The 17,607-nt window shown below is 44.0% G+C and overlaps 2 protein-coding genes across 4 annotated transcripts in view; one reads left to right on the top strand and one right to left on the bottom strand.

The window, feature by feature from the left end:
• The window catches only part of LOC134860840 (R3H domain-containing protein 1-like), a 34,601-nt gene extending 23,640 nt beyond the window's left edge, over positions 1 to 10,961 (bottom strand). The window contains exons 1-2 of the mRNA XM_063877675.1: positions 10,640 to 10,961; positions 3,281 to 3,418 (exon numbers count right to left, since the gene is read on the bottom strand). The gene's annotated coding sequence lies outside the window, so the exon portion shown is untranslated. The remainder of the gene's footprint in view (positions 1 to 3,280; positions 3,419 to 10,639) is intronic.
• zranb3 (zinc finger, RAN-binding domain containing 3) overlaps positions 9,393 to 17,607 on the top strand; it is a 58,572-nt gene continuing 50,357 nt past the window's right edge. For 2 of the 3 annotated variants that reach the window (XM_063877671.1, XM_063877672.1), the window contains exons 1-5: positions 9,393 to 9,462; positions 10,658 to 10,809; positions 12,228 to 12,405; positions 16,957 to 16,975; positions 17,255 to 17,433. In XM_063877671.1, coding sequence (XP_063733741.1) covers positions 10,689 to 10,809; positions 12,228 to 12,405; positions 16,957 to 16,975; positions 17,255 to 17,433 — 497 coding nt within the window. In that variant the 5' untranslated portion in view covers positions 9,393 to 9,462; positions 10,658 to 10,688. Of the gene's footprint in view, positions 9,463 to 10,657; positions 10,810 to 11,096; positions 11,174 to 12,227; positions 12,406 to 16,956; positions 16,976 to 17,254; positions 17,434 to 17,607 lie in introns of those variants that run through there. The other variant, XM_063877673.1, reaches the window with a different exon arrangement.

Here is a 17,607-nt window from a genome sequence, read left to right on the forward strand (position 1 = left end):
TTTGAGAAGTTACAAGAAAGAATCATAAGTAAGAATGACACGCTGCGGAGGTTGTCTTTTATTAAAGGCTTGTGGAAACAGGAACAGAAATAAAAAAATTCCAGAAAGACAAAGTTTTTCACCTTTTATTCAATGGATGTCTCATCAAAATGTATGATTGGAGTGAGGTGCCCACAAATCATACATTTAATCTATAAATGAACTATTTCTACCTTAAATAATCACATATAACAGTTGATCTCCTTATTCTATATTTATAAAAAGCATATGGCAAAGTGATTGTAGTCTAACCAAAACAGTAATGCACTTTTTTGCTAGTCAGAGTCATTTATTATTTCAGAAACAACACAAAAGGCATGAGGTAGAGATCAATGCATGAGCACTGAAGATCTGGTCCGATGGCTGTGCAGGCGTCCTTTATTGTCCCCATGCTTCTCTCTACAGGGTGTAATAGAAACAGTTCATCACCATTACGCTGCGACATGAACTCAAATATTGTGCAAAATAGGACACCGTGCAATAATCGATAAAAGCAATATCATAAGGGGCTATGTTATTAGAAAATAATCAGAATTACAGTACAAATGAGGTGCATTACTGTAAATAAACTTGAATATGCATCCATAAACCAATAAACGCACCTGTTCCCACTGCATCATCTCCACGGTGCCGCGTTGTTTGAGGAGCCTTTAGTAATGACTGTTTAGAAAGCAGAATGCTGCCGCAGTAATCATAACAGTGATTTGCCGCATGTGCACGGATGCTAACTTCCCACGGAGACGCCGTACATTTGTGTTGCAGCCGTAGAAACACAGGTGCAAATAACGGACCGCTCCACATCTAAATGGTTTCCAGATATTATCATTACCTGTGTTTCCAAACTCAAACTCCATGTTTTCCGCTGTGAGAAAGAGGCGGGCGCTGCTATGGATTCATCCATCTTTTCCCTTTCTGTCTCGCAGCTCCGCAGCTGTTCAGACTCACACACAATGGACGTGATTGGAGAACACACAGCAGGGAGGACACTTTGGTCCTGAGAGATCCAACAGCTTCACGTTACGGCGGCTGTCTCCGAAAAACAATAAACCTTTGACACCCGTGTTTGGAAGTGTTTGAAGGACCCATGGAGGGTCAAGTGTCCATCGCCTGAGACTTTGTTTGGAGCCACTCATAGGAAACAAATAGATATGATGGGGCTTCTTAGGGTGCATGCTAAAGCCAATGCAGCCAGGAAGCTCTTACATAGTATTGAAAATGAATATTTCACTACAAATTAGACCCAGATGTAGTTTGTTTTTAATGACAAGCATTCTGCATCAAACACGAAGATTTCCTGGTTCTTCATTTGTTAAAAATACTAAATAAAAGATCTGCTTAATTGCCAGTCTTAGCTGCTTTGCACCTATGCTCCTTTGCATGCAATAACTATGTAGTGCCACGACCTTCCTATGTCGAAGTCATAGTGTGAGTTCATCCTGCTGATACGCCCTAATTATGCAGTCCGACCCCATGCAGGGAAACACACACAAAGACACACACATATGCACGGGAAGGGAGGGCAGACATCTGGTACATGAGAGCTATGATTAATAGGTTAATTAGAAACGGGCGCATCAAATTCACTTTGCACATCAAAAATGGATTCACACACGACAGCAGCTACTCAAGTGTGTGTGTGTGTGTGTGTGTGTGTGTGTGTGTGTGTCCTCACCAATCAGTGGGGCCTCAACTTATTTGCCCGCCAGTGATCAGAGCGATTTTCCTATCTGAGCCGGCTGAGTCCTGATTGTTTATCTCCGTCCCGAAAGAGCTGAGAGTCGCTCTCTCTTAAAAAGGCGCACTGTGATGTCAGAGTAATTGACTTCCAGTGAGGTCCGCTGCTCTCCAGAGCTTATCTGCCAGGCAAATGTAGCACTAACCCAATGCTGCGCGAGGCTAGGAGGTTAGCTCAACGTAGCGGGGGCACTGGAGAGTCACGTGTTGAATTTCAATGACCCGTCAGAAGGTTTGACAAAAGCAACGGCGGCTGCTGCTTTACATTATTTTTACATTCTGCAGGAAAACAGCTTAATTCTCCAGAGTGCCGCGCGGCGCCGGTGAATATTTAGTGTCTGTTGCTGACATTTTTGATGAGTGAAGTCTCTCGAGTCGCTCCGTTGAAGATTTTGCAATATTGGACAGATATTTTTCAAGAGCCGGGGCTTGTGATGGATAGCTATTTTGCCCCTCACCGAATCACTCATTCTTCCAAACACATTTTATCATGGGACTGGAGTGTTGGAGTAAATTTGGCTCCAGACTTTGATGCATTCCCCGTCTCTCATGGCGGAGGTAATTGCACCGTGTGCCTCTTTAGAATCCCTGATGTTTTCCCTGCATAAGTAATACAGATCATCATTTGATCCTTAGTGTTACATTAAGGGAACGTCTGGGAATTAAGGGACCAGCAAATTGGTCTCTTATGAGCCAGACTGAAAGGGAACATCACTTTATATTTCTGATATATATATATCACTTAATACTGTAACGTCGTTTGATGGACTCACGGTAATGATTGCTATTTGCTTTAAAAGGGAAATTTCTAACAATTATTTTTCACTCCAGTTATTACTTTAAAATATATATTCTATAGCAGGTTTAGAGACTAGCAATGCATCCAAAAAAGTGGGAAAAAATACTGCTTTTAAAGTGCATTTATTAGAGAAAGCACTGTGTTTTTAAAATAGTAACAACACACATCTAAAGATAATTAAATCAGACTCAAATATAGCTTCAAATCTAAATGTTTTTGATATAATTGGTACTTTTGGGGAATTAAATCAGGGCATAAATGAGTGTAATGTCAGAATTACAGGAAATTGCATAATGTTTATTCTTAATGCTTCAATGGACGCAATAACTAGTGAGTTAATTTAAGAAATATCCCAACCTGATATCTTAACCCCTCGGATGTGATTTGGGAAAAAGCAAATGTCTGTTTTTGTGCACTTATATAAAGAAAGTAATGTAATAGAGTTTCTGTATCTCACTCTGAGCAATGCAGAGGTTCATGGTGTTGTTGAACAAGTGTGTAGTAATTACGTCATCTGGTAACACCCTCTTCTTCTTCTTCTGCAGTGGTTGATGGCACCCCAGAGGAGAATTAGCATCAGAAGTTGTGTAATTAAACCAACCAACGTTGCCGATGTCTCCAGGATTTTGCACTGAGTTTGGTTGTAAACTTGCCTTTTATGCACCCTGACTGAGTGTTAATTCAAACCGGAATAAGGAGGATACGTACTTGTTGCGTAGATTCTTGTGGAGAAGGAGGACGATGAGGCTGAGCCTACCGATGCCATCGAGACTTCTTTGCCCATGCCTGCTTCAGCTGCTCTGAACAGCAACCGGGGCCTCCGACACCCTCATGACCCCTGCTGACCTGCAACGAGAGGAGAGGCACAGGGGGATTAGCGCTGTGGTGTAAGGGGTGAGAGGTCGGGTCTCGTGGACTGACAGCAGCCGGGATGTCAGCAACTCTGGAAAATATTTGTGCATCGGAGTAAAAAAGTTTTTTTTAAAAGTGTGTATTTCTGGGCCTATGCGTGCCAATGCGCCATAAATAATAGATGAGCACAGAGATGGGAGTGCGGCGGAGGCAACAGGAGAAGGCACCCCTGCCAACCTCGTAAAAAACAAGCATTAGAATTCAGAGAGCAGCGGGGGAAGAGAGCAATTCTCAGCCGAAAATCCTCTGCCATTTAGTCGCACATACATTTTCAAATCGTGTAGCGTACAGTCTCTCTTTTCCTGGATCAAATTCAGGGGGACACTGGGCAGAAGTCTGAAGATGCACACAATAATTAAAAGACAATGTATGCATGACTATGATTGCCAAATTAGGATGATACACATCACATTAGAGCTGCAGCTAATATTCATTTTTTATTAATCTGCAAAACATTTACTCAATGAATCATTTAGTTGATAAAATGTAAGAAAATAGTGAAAAGGAAACATCTGAATGTCCTAAAGTGACATCTTTAAATGCCCAAAACCCAAAGACAACCTCCATTAATCGGTTATGTGTTGCAGCTCTACACTACATTATGACGCTGTATATTTCCTTAAAGCAATATATAAAACAGCACCTTGCCCGGGCCTCTCATTGTCCCCCTCCCCCTCCCCCTCTCCCCTCCTCTCGGCCTCAGTGAGCGGGCGAGGTGCCACGCTGACTCTGGCACCCAGCGGTGCCAAGGCCCGGCTGCTGCTCCCAACATGGCCGTGGTGAGACCCCCCGTGCCAGCCAAAAAAGGTCAAGTGGAAACCCTGCCCGCTTTATAATCTTCCTCCTCCTGACACCTCATGGCGGCAGACTGGAACGATGATCGACGTGCTGGGAAACAGTCGCCATTTGGTGCATTGCTTTTGTTCTACCAGCCCAGAACTCGACGACACTTAAACATAATTGTTGTTTGACATTTTAGCAAAATTTGGGAGGGAAATGTCCTCCCTCAGTCTGCAGCGTTTCTCCCAGGCGGTGACAGGTGTGACGCCCAAGGCAGGATCCATTCATCAATGTTGATGTCATTATTATAATGACTCACATCTGGAGAGAACACAACCTGCTTCATGCAGTTTGCAGCCAGTCATTTATTACCATCGCCTATATATTCCCCTCCTGTTCCCAGATAGTCTTATCTTTACCCTTCTGCTCTTATTTCTCCCTCTTATCTCTTTTCTAAATGCAGCTTTTACAGGGTTATTCGGGTGTGACAGCAGGAGTATCATTCTGCCGCTGGGGCTCTACGTTTTGCCCTTCTTGGTTGGAAAATCGGATCCAGTTCAAGCCGCTGCGAATAAAAAAAGGTGCCAGCTGAAAAGTCTGGAATTTTTTTTTGATATCGCTCTGAAATTCAGTGTTGCTCCTGCAGCGAACACACATGCACACACGCAGAGTGTAAAAGTTGTTCTGTCGGCCATAGGCGCTCCAGGTTTTACGAGCAGAGCTGCTGAGCGGGCTCCAGGACTTCACACTGAGCCGATGTGTGTGTGTGCGTGTGTGTGTGTGTGTGCGTGTGCAATATGGTGGAGACAGCGTTATGAATGCTACTGGCGCAAACAATGCAAAGCAAAACCAGGAAAGAACTCATTTTGACGCGGAAAGAAAAAGGGAATATCACCGTTTGATTGGTGCTCTGCAGCTTCTAACACACCTACGCACCGCTACACACACACGCACACAGCAGTGAACTTGATGCTCCGCCTGCCTCCAGTTTTGTGCTGTGGCTGACAGGGAGTGGTTCATTGGTATTACAGTCGCCGCAGAGCCCAGCAACCTTAAAGAGGCTCCCTCAGGCATCGTTCAGCGACACACCGCCTTTATTGCCAAGCCCGACCGCATATCAGCAAGCTCACACTCACATAAATCTACACAAATGCATGAAAGAATGACCAATTAGTCAGACTGGAATCCAGGAAATAATCCAATAAAACCAATGCAATTTGATGACACCAGCAGACCTATGCATGCATGTTCTTTCCATGGAAATTATTTCTGCAAAAAAAAACACACAGTGGGGTCATGAAGGTGGTCGTCAACGGAGCCGAGTTAATCACACGCCACGCTCTTCACGGACAATTATGTTCGATGGCGAGCTAATGAGACATTTTTCAATCACTGTGAAGCATAAAAGAGCCCACTGGAGATCACACACACACCCACACACACACACACCTTGCAAAAGGCTGACCTTTCCCTCTCACACCTCCACTCTGCTCTGCGTGGATCAGGGCTCTCTTCTGGGCTAAAACCGGCTCAACCGCAGGTGAAGGACCCTCAAACCCTCCCTCTATCCCCCAACCTCTATCCTCGGTGCACAACGAGGAGATGAGTCAAACACGGGGCGGAAAAGAACAAGCCATCACCTTCACCAGCTTCTGTGTGATCCCGAAGGAAACATGATTTATGAGCGCCCTGAGGGGGGAAAATCAAATAACAGCGGCAGCATCTCCCTGCATGCAGCTGCAGATAATGCGTGGAAAAATAATTCATGCTTTATTGCCGCGCTGATGAGCGTTTGCAAGTGTCACATAAAAAGAACAACGGGGGGAGCGGTGCCAAACAGCTGGGATATTGTCTGCAGAGATGTAGAATACTAAACTGCTCTGTTCAGCGGAGCACGGGGGAAACAAAAGCAGACTGAAACACAAAAGGTAATGCCATGTCTGAGGGCTGCAGCTTTGTGTCACCTGCACACATTTCTGAGGGAAAAAAATCACCACTTGTGCTGAATTCAATTGTGCATTCATGGCACAGGAAGCGAGCACAGCCAAACATTTTACGGCCGTGCTGACTTTCAAACACGTCGACTAAAGCGCAGAATAATTCAGCTGCAGCGGGATGCCGGACATGCACCCCGGCTGAGGGAAAACAGACATCAAATAAACAGTTAATTAGGGAACTAATGGTGGTTTGCACTCGTGGCGCTGCGATAAAATTGATTTCTGCGTTTTGCTAAACTGAGTAACTAATCTCCCGTTTTCTAGCCATTTCTGTTAATTACTAAGCCAGGAAAGCGCTGACAGGGGAGCTGTGTAATTGGACCAGAAAACGATTAGCGAAAAAGCTTATGAAATTATATCACTTTCATACACTGCTTGCCTCAATTTCTGGGGCGACTGAGGCGGTGTCAGTTTAAAAGGAGCTGCTCGTAATAGCTGAATTAACTGGAAAAACATAAACAGGCATAAATGAGCCACTAATTGTGCTTTTTCTCTGCGCCTGCAGGTCACACAAGGCGGAGAGCGCGGTGCAGAGGAGCACAGGCGCAGTCAGACAGCATTAATAAATTAAATCCACAGCAGAGCATGCAGGTAATCCATTACCTATCCCACAGGAGAGCTTCCAGGGAATATCAATCTAGGCAATTAGAGGAGAAACAATAAACACAGAAAACTAACATGCAAGTCTAGCAGTTTTAATCTATGGAGCCTTTTGAGAGGAGCATAACTCAGAAAGTCTGCCAGACTCATTAAAAGTCCATTTGCAGTCGACACCTGCAGAACAAACAGGGGAGCACGGCTGAGCCCGACTGGAGACGGAGAACAATGCAGAGCGGTGCTTCTCATTGGCTGCATCTTGGTTAATTATCCCCGTAATGAAAAGCAGAAGCTGCATTGGCAAACTGGCGAGGAGATTTGGAAAAGCTTTGGCTCGGCTTACCGAATATCACGGCTCTGACAGCGCACACAATCTCATGTTGCACTGAGTTCAACAAGCCAGAGAGAAACACACTCACTGCTGCCATGCAATCAGGTAAAACAAATCAGATACAGAAGAGATTTGATCATGGATTTAAAACAGCATCACCTTGAAAATCAAACAACCTCAATGACGGAGAAAAAGAGAAAAAGAGAAATGGAAATATGAAGATGAAATGAGAAAAAGCATGAGAGATTGATGCCATAAGTGGCTGGAGGCTGCAGGACCTACCTGCCCGGCAGCTCTGCCCTCCATCCCTTCTGCTACTCAACCGTTTAGTTTCCATTGTACAGGAGGCACAATCTGCTGGAGAGGAGGCTGGGGTCGCCTCCCAGCTCGCTCCTCGGCAGCTGCCTGCTGCCTCCTGCTCGCTCGCTCGACTGAGTGAGAGTGGAAGACGGGGAGAGGGGAGTGTAAAGGGAGAGGGTGAGGGAGTGGGTGTCACAAAGAGAGAGAGAGAAGGAGGGAGGGAGAGAGGAAGAGTGCTGTGCGAGCACAAGTCTACCTGCCACAACCCATCAAGCCAGCCAGCCTTGGAGACAGCGCCAAATCAACAGCTGGCCCCCGTGTGATGTCAGAGCCCGAACAGCCAGTCAGAGCAGCCGTGGCCGGACGGCACTACGGAGCGCCGACTGAACCAAAGTCACTGGCTAAATGGGGCTCTTCATTAGCTACTCTGCTTTAGGATGGAGGCGGGGGGAGGAGGAGGCGGGGGGAAGAGGAGGAGGAGGAGGAGGAAAGGGCAGCCAGGGACAGGGGATAGATGGAAGGAGAGTGAGAGGAAGAGGAGAGGGTGGGAGGTAAGGCGCAAGAAAAGAGTGGAGAAAGAGAAGAGAAAGGACAGGATCGACATGTCAGCGGCCAGCTAGGTGCTCAAAGAGCAGGTGGAGAGACGATGGGGAGGCGCTGGCCGCTGAGAGGCCGAGCTGTTCACTGGGCTACCTTCCCATTAAAGCTGGCACCCTGCGCTTCACACATGAAGACGAGGCTACAGCTAATCCCACTGACTCAGAGAGAGCCACCACCTGAAATACCACCCATTACTGAAGACAGAGGAGGAGGAAAACACTGCAATACCATCGAGCTTTAGGCAAATCTCAGATAAGCTTATTGGTGGATAAGAGAGGAAACAATACAGTGCTGCTTGAGGAGGAAGAGCAGCTGCTTGTGCATGATCTCACCTCTGTTTGATCTCAATTGACTTTACATTTAAACAATAAGGGATCTTAGCGTTGTTCATTTCATTAGGGATCGAATATTCTACACGACAGCGTGATAATTGAGCTTTGGAAATAATTGACTTCATGAAGCACCCTCCTCACTAAGTGATAGACAGACTGTCAAAGACAGAAGAAGTCACACACCGGTCCTATGCGCAGCTGAAGTCTAGACTGCCATAATGTGATTGTTTTTGTCCTTTCAGTCACTCAGACTTTAACAGCAAACACAGTGGGCGGAAAAGTTCCTGCTGTCACTAAGCAACCAACACCAGACTGCGACAACCGATCCGATGCGATCCTGCCTCATAATTGTACCATTCGTTATGCCAGGTCTCTGAAGAATTTATTATTGTGCTTTCTTAATCCCGTGAAAAGGTCACCAATTGAACAAACAATTTACGGATAGGCGGATGAATTATTTAAATGGCACAGACCAAATATTATCGGAAAGAGAGAGATTTTCCCCCTGGAAGGCGATGAATTATTTAGTCATCGGGGCCACATTCGGCGACAGCCATTACACAGCATCCTCAACCTCAATATCTGATAATGTCATCAGCTCCGAATGTGCCCTAACCTGCGTAATGAACGGTCAACAGAGTCGCGGCTGCAGACACAGTTATTAGCGTTTATTTTAAGCCTGGGAGTGGTGTGCCACAGAGCAATTGAGCATTGATTTAGTGTACTTTTCACCCTCAATATATCATCCAGAAATGTGTGGGATATCCATATTATCCAATCAGATTGATGGCTTCTCAATCAGCAAGCACACAGCAACTTATAATGGTCATAAATCCCCTGTACAGTACCCACACAACACATGTAGAGCGCTGGCCAGCCCTGCAAAAGATTACCACTTCATCTCCTGTAAACAGCAGCCGCAGGGACGGAGCATGCATCCACTCTCCACCCACCAGGCTCCGCTGGTACCTTAATGAAAATGATACTATCATGATGCACAGCCTCAGTGGTGTTTTCAGTGCCATCTCCAGCAAACATGAGGTAATAATTGCCTGGGTTAATGTATAGGAATTATAATGGGTTATTTATTACACAAGATATTAATGTATTATTTAGGGCTTTTTTTTTACAAGAAGTCAGGATTCAAGGTCCACTTTTATAATCTATGTGACAGTAATGGAGTTGTACTATGTTTTAAAACTATACTACCACATAAAAAGGCTTTTGAAAAGCATGCATTCATTCAACACTTGGGATTGATGGTGTGCACAGCTGCACTGCATCATTCATTATTTTAATTCATGTTATTGTATAGCCTTGGATAGAGGGACAGTGATTGACATTGATGCATTTTATTTATAAATAATACAAATACAACATTTACACCTATTTCCTTATTCAGAAAGCTTATTTGGTGATCCTGCACTTGTCAGGTAACGTTAACTGCGCAACGTTTTATGTCAATTATTAATACGTGGGCTATATTAATACGGGTGACTTTTTTCTCAATGCTTCTAATAACGATTAAGGAAATGTCTAATAGCCACCTATCCATCCACCTCAAAGACTAGATATTATGAGTAATAAAGGAGGGAGACTCAACCGAAAATAAATGCATTTTATCTAAAATAGGGCAATGCAATTTGAATGCTACTTTTCGGTGGCTATTGCTACACCAGACTCCCTTACAAATGGGGCAATTTTAATGTTTCCTCTGTATCGACAAAGCAACAAACCGCGGACAACAAGTGAATTATTAATCCTAAAATATATTAATGTAGGTAAAATTCGGCATGAAAAACAAGTGCAAAAACCGCACAACAACTCAATTAAAGCTCGTTTTATTGAAATGGCATGCCGCATCTTAACGGGAGAGAAACAGTCGAAGCAGGCCTGAAAGTTATTCAATTCTGCTGTATTATTTAACCACTGATGCATGCTTTTTTCCAAATAAAGCCGAATTTAAGTGTGTCCTCTAAAAAATTCGAGACCACGTTTGCATGCAAGGTGTGTGCTTTCGCAGAAGCGCAAAAAGCAATATTATATGAGCCACATTTTTGGCCTGCCACTGGGGCTTGAAATCGGCCAAACACCGGTGTCATGCATTAGCAGGAGACATGTTTACTGCTAACTAGCTCATGGTTACAGCCAGCCGTTCGGTGTCTTTTCCTCCGGTAATTGTTGCACATGATACCGCAGATATCTAACGTTGCCTTACCTCTTTTGGTTAAAACAGTTGAGTCTCTACGGAGGGGAGAAGAAGCGAAATGAAGGAGAGAGAGCAGAAAGCCTGGTGCGTCAGATCCTTACGTCGGGCACGTAAGGGTGTTGAAACATGTCACGTTTCTGTCGTTGCTGGATTTTTTTTGCGTAATGGCACTATGCATGGTGAGTGAACAAGTATATCCTCCTGGGAACGTTTCCTATATTAAAAATGGAAATACTCAAGTACAAGTATCTCAAAATTGTACCTAAGTAAATTAGTAAATGTACTTAGTAAATTCCCACTTCTGCGTAATGGCACTTTGCATGGTGACTGAAAAAGATATATCACTTATATATCATGTTAAACGTTTAAATGTGTAGGTAAATGTAATTACATATGTTATAAAGCCGCAGGAAGTAGCATGGACTGATGACGTTACGTGCAGCGGAAGCTCGCTGGCATAAACAGAGTGAACCTTACATTTGCGTGTTAGTGTTTCACTCCAGATTCAACATATTCCTGCGCCTCATTCCACTGTCTAACCAGGTAGGGAGACCACACACACACACCCACATATAAAGCTTGTTTCTTCTTATGTTCCTTTGCTAACAAAGTGCTTTAAAGTGCTTTAAAGTGCATGCTATGTGCTTAGTTACTGCTCCTGCTGCAGAGTCACGATGCATAGCAACCACAGACTGTCTGTGTGGCTTCACATGGGCATTTAAATCAACATAAAGTCAAAATTAAGCAATTATGTTAGCTTACTAGTGTTCTACTCACTTGGTAGCTTGATGAGGGAGTCAAATACCACACAAAAACAAATACATCCGGTTTTTAAAATAACTATTATACGGGTAAAGTGTACTTTTATTTTGATAGGCAAGTCTGTTTACTTCCGGTGCTACATGCACCCCATGCTGACCTTTTTTAAGTGGTTTAATTAACTCCTAATGTGGTTTGCATACTTTTAAGTGTGTGCACTTGTTGTTGGCCCCTTACCTTGTGTCATATAATGTTCGTGCTATAATATAATATGTATAAATTCACAGTTTTGCGTGTTTTGTTTATCTTCTACTACTTCTATATACCTCTAATTCATGTGCATTGCCTTATATATGCTGCTGTGACGATATTATTCCCGCATTGGGATTAATGGGGTGTCTTATTTTAATATATCATAGATAAAGTTCATTTTAAACTTTAGATAAACACTGATTTCTTACTTTGAATATGATTCATCTAAAAAATAAACTTTTTCAACTATAGAACATGCACATCCTATCTGACCACTGTTGTTCTGGGATGTTGTTACTGTTTTAGACAAAATGAGTATGTGGGCTTGACAGCAGCAGGTGAGGCAACACAGAGAAGATGCTGTAACTGCGGGAAGCTGAGACAGCAAACTCTGACTGCCTCCTTTTAAATTCTGACTTTCTTTGTCCACTACACTGCGTCACCCAGCTTCTCATAATGCTATTCCTGTCGGTGCTAATAGGCAGCAGATGACGGCATCTCAAACTTATAATGAAACATGTTTACATCAGCATCAATACGGCAAACAAAATTGCACTTGTACATCTTGTTTTGTTTGTTTCTCCAGCACAAAATCAGTCGGCTGATGAGGATATACGAATGGAAATGGACGATAATGGCCTTCAGACCCCCCGCTGTGAAACAAGATGGTCACAGCAACTGTCGGGCCTCCCTCCCAAGCTCCTGCAGCGTCTGATGCCGTTCCAAAGGGATGGAGTGGAGTTCGCTTTATCCAAGAATGGAAGGTAAGCAGTCAGTTAAAACACAGCTGTAGTGAATTTGTGAATTTATGTGAAATCTGACGAGGCAAACCATTGATTAGACACCTAATTGTGGACCTAAATACATCTGTTGTTGATTTGTCAGGGACAGTGTAGCCCCCCTTTGAGTTTAAACCAGCCTTTGTCTGTGTATATATTTAGTTATTGATATAAAGATGCTTTCACCTTAAAATCTGTTGTATGAATATTTAAAAGAATAGGTGTTTGATACCGATATGTCTACATCTTTTCATCAGTTATTTAGTGTCATTTTATGGTATGATCACATTGCTTTAATGAGCGTTAAAGTAGGCAGTTCTAATCGACAAACAAGCAGAAAAGCACTGATTTCCATCCCATATTGATGACTCAAGAAACAAGTAAAAAATAAAGAACATATGAGGTTACAAGGTCACATATTTTATCTTTGAAAACAATCACAACTCCATGCAAAGTTCCTCGGCTGCCCTTAAGTCCGTAAGTGTTTGGCTGTGTACGGCAGGACTGCCTCTTCTCGACCAGTCGATGTACAGGAAGGTCAGCGCAGGGGGAGCCATTCTGAGCGGCCGTATTGATTCAGAAAACACTGGGAGGCGATGCTTTGTTACACGGGTGGGTCAGGAGTCAATTGGCTCTGGCTGCACTGTGCGGACAGCTACCTCAGTCAATTGGCTTCAATGTGACAGGGAGAGCTTCCCTCTGGAGACGGGTAGAAGTGACATTAGCTCAAGACATTACAGCTAAAGGCAGCCTGGTTTACTCTACTTTAAAATAACTACATTCTGTACGCCTACACGCATAGGTGTTGCTCCATCTTCTTAAACTTGATGATGATAGGCAGCTAAAATAAGCTTCAGGATACGATTGGACAATTGATGCATGTGGGAGCAACTTTGTTTTGCTCTTCTAATCATGCCATATTGCTTCAGTAGGCTCCCAATTATATTTGTCTCTTCAAACCGATTGTGTCCTTCATAAGTATTAAAACATGAAGCCATTTTAAGAAAACCACATCCAGGTTGCTACACATATTAAAAGTAGTAATGTGAGAAGATAATACAGTGACTAAGAGGTTAGAGATGCAGCGTTTTAATCCCGCTGTGTGCCGCACTCACACACAGGCAGACGGTACAGATGATAACGAGCTAAAAATGGTTATTTTATTGACAGTAATCTCAGTCTTTTTATGTATCCAAGGCACCCTGCTGTTCTTTATTTGTTCGTTCAATCTCCTCGAAAATGGAGGAGAATTAAAGCGCCAGTGTCTCCTTCTGATGCTAAACAGAGACCAGATGTAGCTGCAGATTTTTTACTAAGGAATGTACCTATTCATGCAAATGTAATACACCTGAAGAGGCAGACTGACAGACAGAAAAAGATGTCAGCCCTTCATTATGATATAACACCTGAAATGCACTGAACTGCGTACATTGATGTCTGATATCTAACAGTGTGGGTGGATCCGTGGGAGGATTTTTCCTTTTAAATCTCACATTGGTTGTGTCTTTCCGCATCATCAAGAGCATCGAAACCGAAAGCATCAAATGTTGTCGCAATTCCAATACTTACGGGGCCCGCTGTATGGGTCTGTGTGGGAGGGTGAGTGAGCTTTATGAGGGATAATGTGGGGAACAGTGCGACAATAAAAACCCCTGAGATGTGACTGATTGTATTGTTAGGAAAGTTGGGCAAAAGTGTGCCAATCGGGTGCTGACATCTGTACGTATTCAGCTTTTCTACCCTGTGTTACATCTGTGCATGCACTCCTCCTTCCATTAGGACCTCTTGGTCACTTTCATTAAGGTGCTGACTGCTTGATGCACTCTGTTTCCGCCTCGCTCTGATTTGTCTCGAGTCTTATTGTTAGTGACTGCCTGTGCTTTTATTGAATAAGGCCGGGTGTGCTGTTGTGAGAGGAGATCAATAAGCCGGCTGTGTTGTCTCTGCCTGTGACGGTCAAATTACTGAGAGAAGTCCTTCCAGAGATGGACTTAGTTATCAGCACACACACTCAAGATGATTTATTTATTCCACACATGTAGTCGTCCATAAGTGTTGGTCATAATAAAGAGACTGTACACAGAAATCATTTGGGTGCTTTGCAGTACACAGTTACAGGACTAGGAGTTCAATTCCTCTTATTTCTAAAATCCAAGCTTTAACGCCAGTGGTGCATTCACTTTCTCCTCTGATGGGAAGTCATTGTGGAAGGTAGGAAGTATAGAAGACGCTTAGAGCAATCAACACAGCCTTTAGTCGTGTGTTAGTGTAATATGACCTAGGATGAGTCGATAATCTTTCTGACAGACGGACTAACTAAGCTCAAAACGTGCAAAGAAAATCTTGAATGAACACAAAAATCTTGTGGAAAACTGCGTGCTTTTGTAGGACCAGTAAGAAGCTGATGAGAGAATACTTTCAAGCCTTTAAACAGATTATTTGCTATCATTTACAACACATAGGTGGAAATAATTGCCCATGTTGATTCAGTTTTAGGAAAATAGAACAGAGATGCAATGCACTAGTTGTACATTGGTCCATATATTAAGGCCAGAAAAACTAAAACAAAAAGACAATCAATCAAGTAATAGTTAAAAAATAGACAGATAAAGATAAAGAGCATGGATGAAACGTAGATAGATGATCTCTGGAGAGCAGCATTTTAAAGTGACACTCGCTATTGAAACATCTTTCATCCCCAGAAGAAAAGCCCAAAGCCTTTTCCCTCTAAAGGCTACTCTGTTTTGATTTCAAGTTCATCCTCCAAATCCAGCAGCACTGCTCTCTGAACCCAGTGTGTGTGTGTGAGCACGGCGCACAGTAAAAGCATTTTTGCAGCTCTTTTGTGCAGCGCTCCCCCCCCTCAAACCACAGCACACTTCAGGTCCAGTCCTCAGAAGAGAACCTGGAAGATTGGGGTTAGACACCGGGCCACACAACACATCACTGTGCCGAGGTCAAACCCATCAAATCATTGGGAGGCGGGTGGGAGAGAGGAGCCCATTTCCTGACACTTTGGGGCTTGTGGGTTTCAGAGATAACATTAGAAAGATGGGGCCGTGCCGTCGTCAGGCAACAGCACTGCAGCATCCTCGCAGTCTCAAACCGTCAAGACGACACTCAGGTTATTTAAAGGAGGATGATTAATGTGTTGGGAAATGGCAAGCACCTGCCCCACTGTGGGTGTGTGCGTGGGTGTATGCGCACGCACAAATATGTGTGTGTGTGTACACTTGTTTTGCTTTTTTTGCATATCTTTTGTGTGCATTTTCACACACATACTGTCCTGTGTGTGTGTGTGTGTGTGTGTGTGTGTGTGTGTGTGTGTGTGTGTGTGTGTGTGTGTGTGTGTGTGTGTGTGTGTGTGTGTGTGTGTGTGTGTGTGTGTGTGTGTGTGTGTGTGTGTGTGTGTGTGTGTGTGTGTGTGTGTGTGTGTGTGTGTGTGTGTGTGTTGCGCTGACTGGGCCGGTGTGCTGGCAATTAGAAAAACCACCAGTGGCAAGGTGCACATTAATCATGTTCCTCAGCTGAAAGAGAGAAATGGGGCGGAGATGGGGAGGAGGAGGAGGAGGAGGAGGAAGAATAATGAGCGGCTGTGTCTGAGGTATTCACAGCCGTGCGCTCGCACTGTTTGCTCTGACATGGCGTTGGAAGCATTTATGAATAAGCAAGGTCATGACAATAGGCCCAAATCCACCGGGCCGAGAGAAGCAGGTTTATCAATCTTTACTTTCTCCGCGGGGACGACTTCGGCTAAGGAACGTGACACACTTTCATTGTTCCTCCATCATGTACAGTGTAGCGGGGGGACTGCTGGGCTGTTATAGGGTTGCCAGAGCAGCGTATCAGAGACAGCCACACAGGTGAGGCTATTCCCAGTTGTGAGACTCAGTGGCAGGATTATCTTTAACTGTTAAAAATGGGAAATAAAAGGAGAGTCGGGAATAAGAAACTCTAAAAGTGGGAGGAACGTTCTTATAGACTAAATGGTTAATTGATAGAATATTTAATTGATGATTCAATTAGACGATCGTTAGAAAACCTAAAGTATTTGATCATTGCATCATAACTAGGCATTATTAAAACACATTTTCAAATCCTCTGTATCTTCAAAGACAATCATTATTTCACTTTGGGAATTTAACTCACCCAGCGTCTTTTCCTGTGAAATCGGAGGAACCCAAACCCAGTAAGCCCTCTCCAAAGACATGGGCATTTCAATAAGAAGAACAAGAACAACATAAATATTGAATAGCAACAGCACTTGTCAAACTGAGGCAAAGCCCCGGTGCAGACATAAATTACAGGTGACAGATGTGTAATATGTCCGAGAGCAGCTGGGGGTGAGGTGACGGTGTGTCTGAGTGTGTGTCGTCTGCGGCCACAGAGGCTTGAGAGGAAAAGTTTCGGACCTGCAGGAATATCAGGAAACAGTGAACCCCTCTCTAATGGATGATGCTGCCCTTGAGCAAATCCCTCTTGCTGCAAGATACAAGAACCAGGGCAGCTCTGACAAAGTTTTCTTTTGTTTTACAGATGCATGATCGCTGATGAGGTAAGCACACACAACGCTGGCTCAGGAAATCTATTTCCCCCTCCCCCCCTTTAAAAACTGAACGTGGGACTTCGCTGCATGCCGTCCAAATTAATTTGTCAGCCCAGCACAGCACTCCCACCTGCCTAATCGCTTTTGACATGGGAATCATTCTGAGACCTTATTACTCTTGGGCCGCACATCAGCCCCAGCCGTCATGTGTAATTTACCGCAGAGCCGCTGCAGAATTGACTTGTTTTTCTTTCCCCCTTTGCCGGCTTGTTGATTTGCTGGGTCCAGATGGGTCTTGGGAAGACAGTGCAGGCCATCGCGGTGGCGTATGCCTACAGGCAGGAATGGCCCCTGCTGGTGGTGGTGCCCTCGTCCCTGAAGTATCCCTGGATCGAGGAGCTGGAGAGGTGGATCCCCGAGCTGCAGCCTGGAGACATCAACCTGGTGGAGAACAAGAGCCACACCATGTAGGTTTTCATCACTACTGGAGATGATGTTGCTTCTTCACACAGGGATCAGATATCACAAGCACAGTTACTGAAACACACATTATTATTCATGGGGAAAGAAACTCTTAGAAGATGTTGAAGATGATGTCATTTAAACTTGTTTCAGCTTTGCATCAATATTATAGAATCCAT

Source organism: Eleginops maclovinus, chromosome 24, assembly GCF_036324505.1.
Source record: "Eleginops maclovinus isolate JMC-PN-2008 ecotype Puerto Natales chromosome 24, JC_Emac_rtc_rv5, whole genome shotgun sequence".
Classification (NCBI taxonomy): Eukaryota; Metazoa; Chordata; class Actinopteri; order Perciformes; family Eleginopidae; genus Eleginops; species Eleginops maclovinus.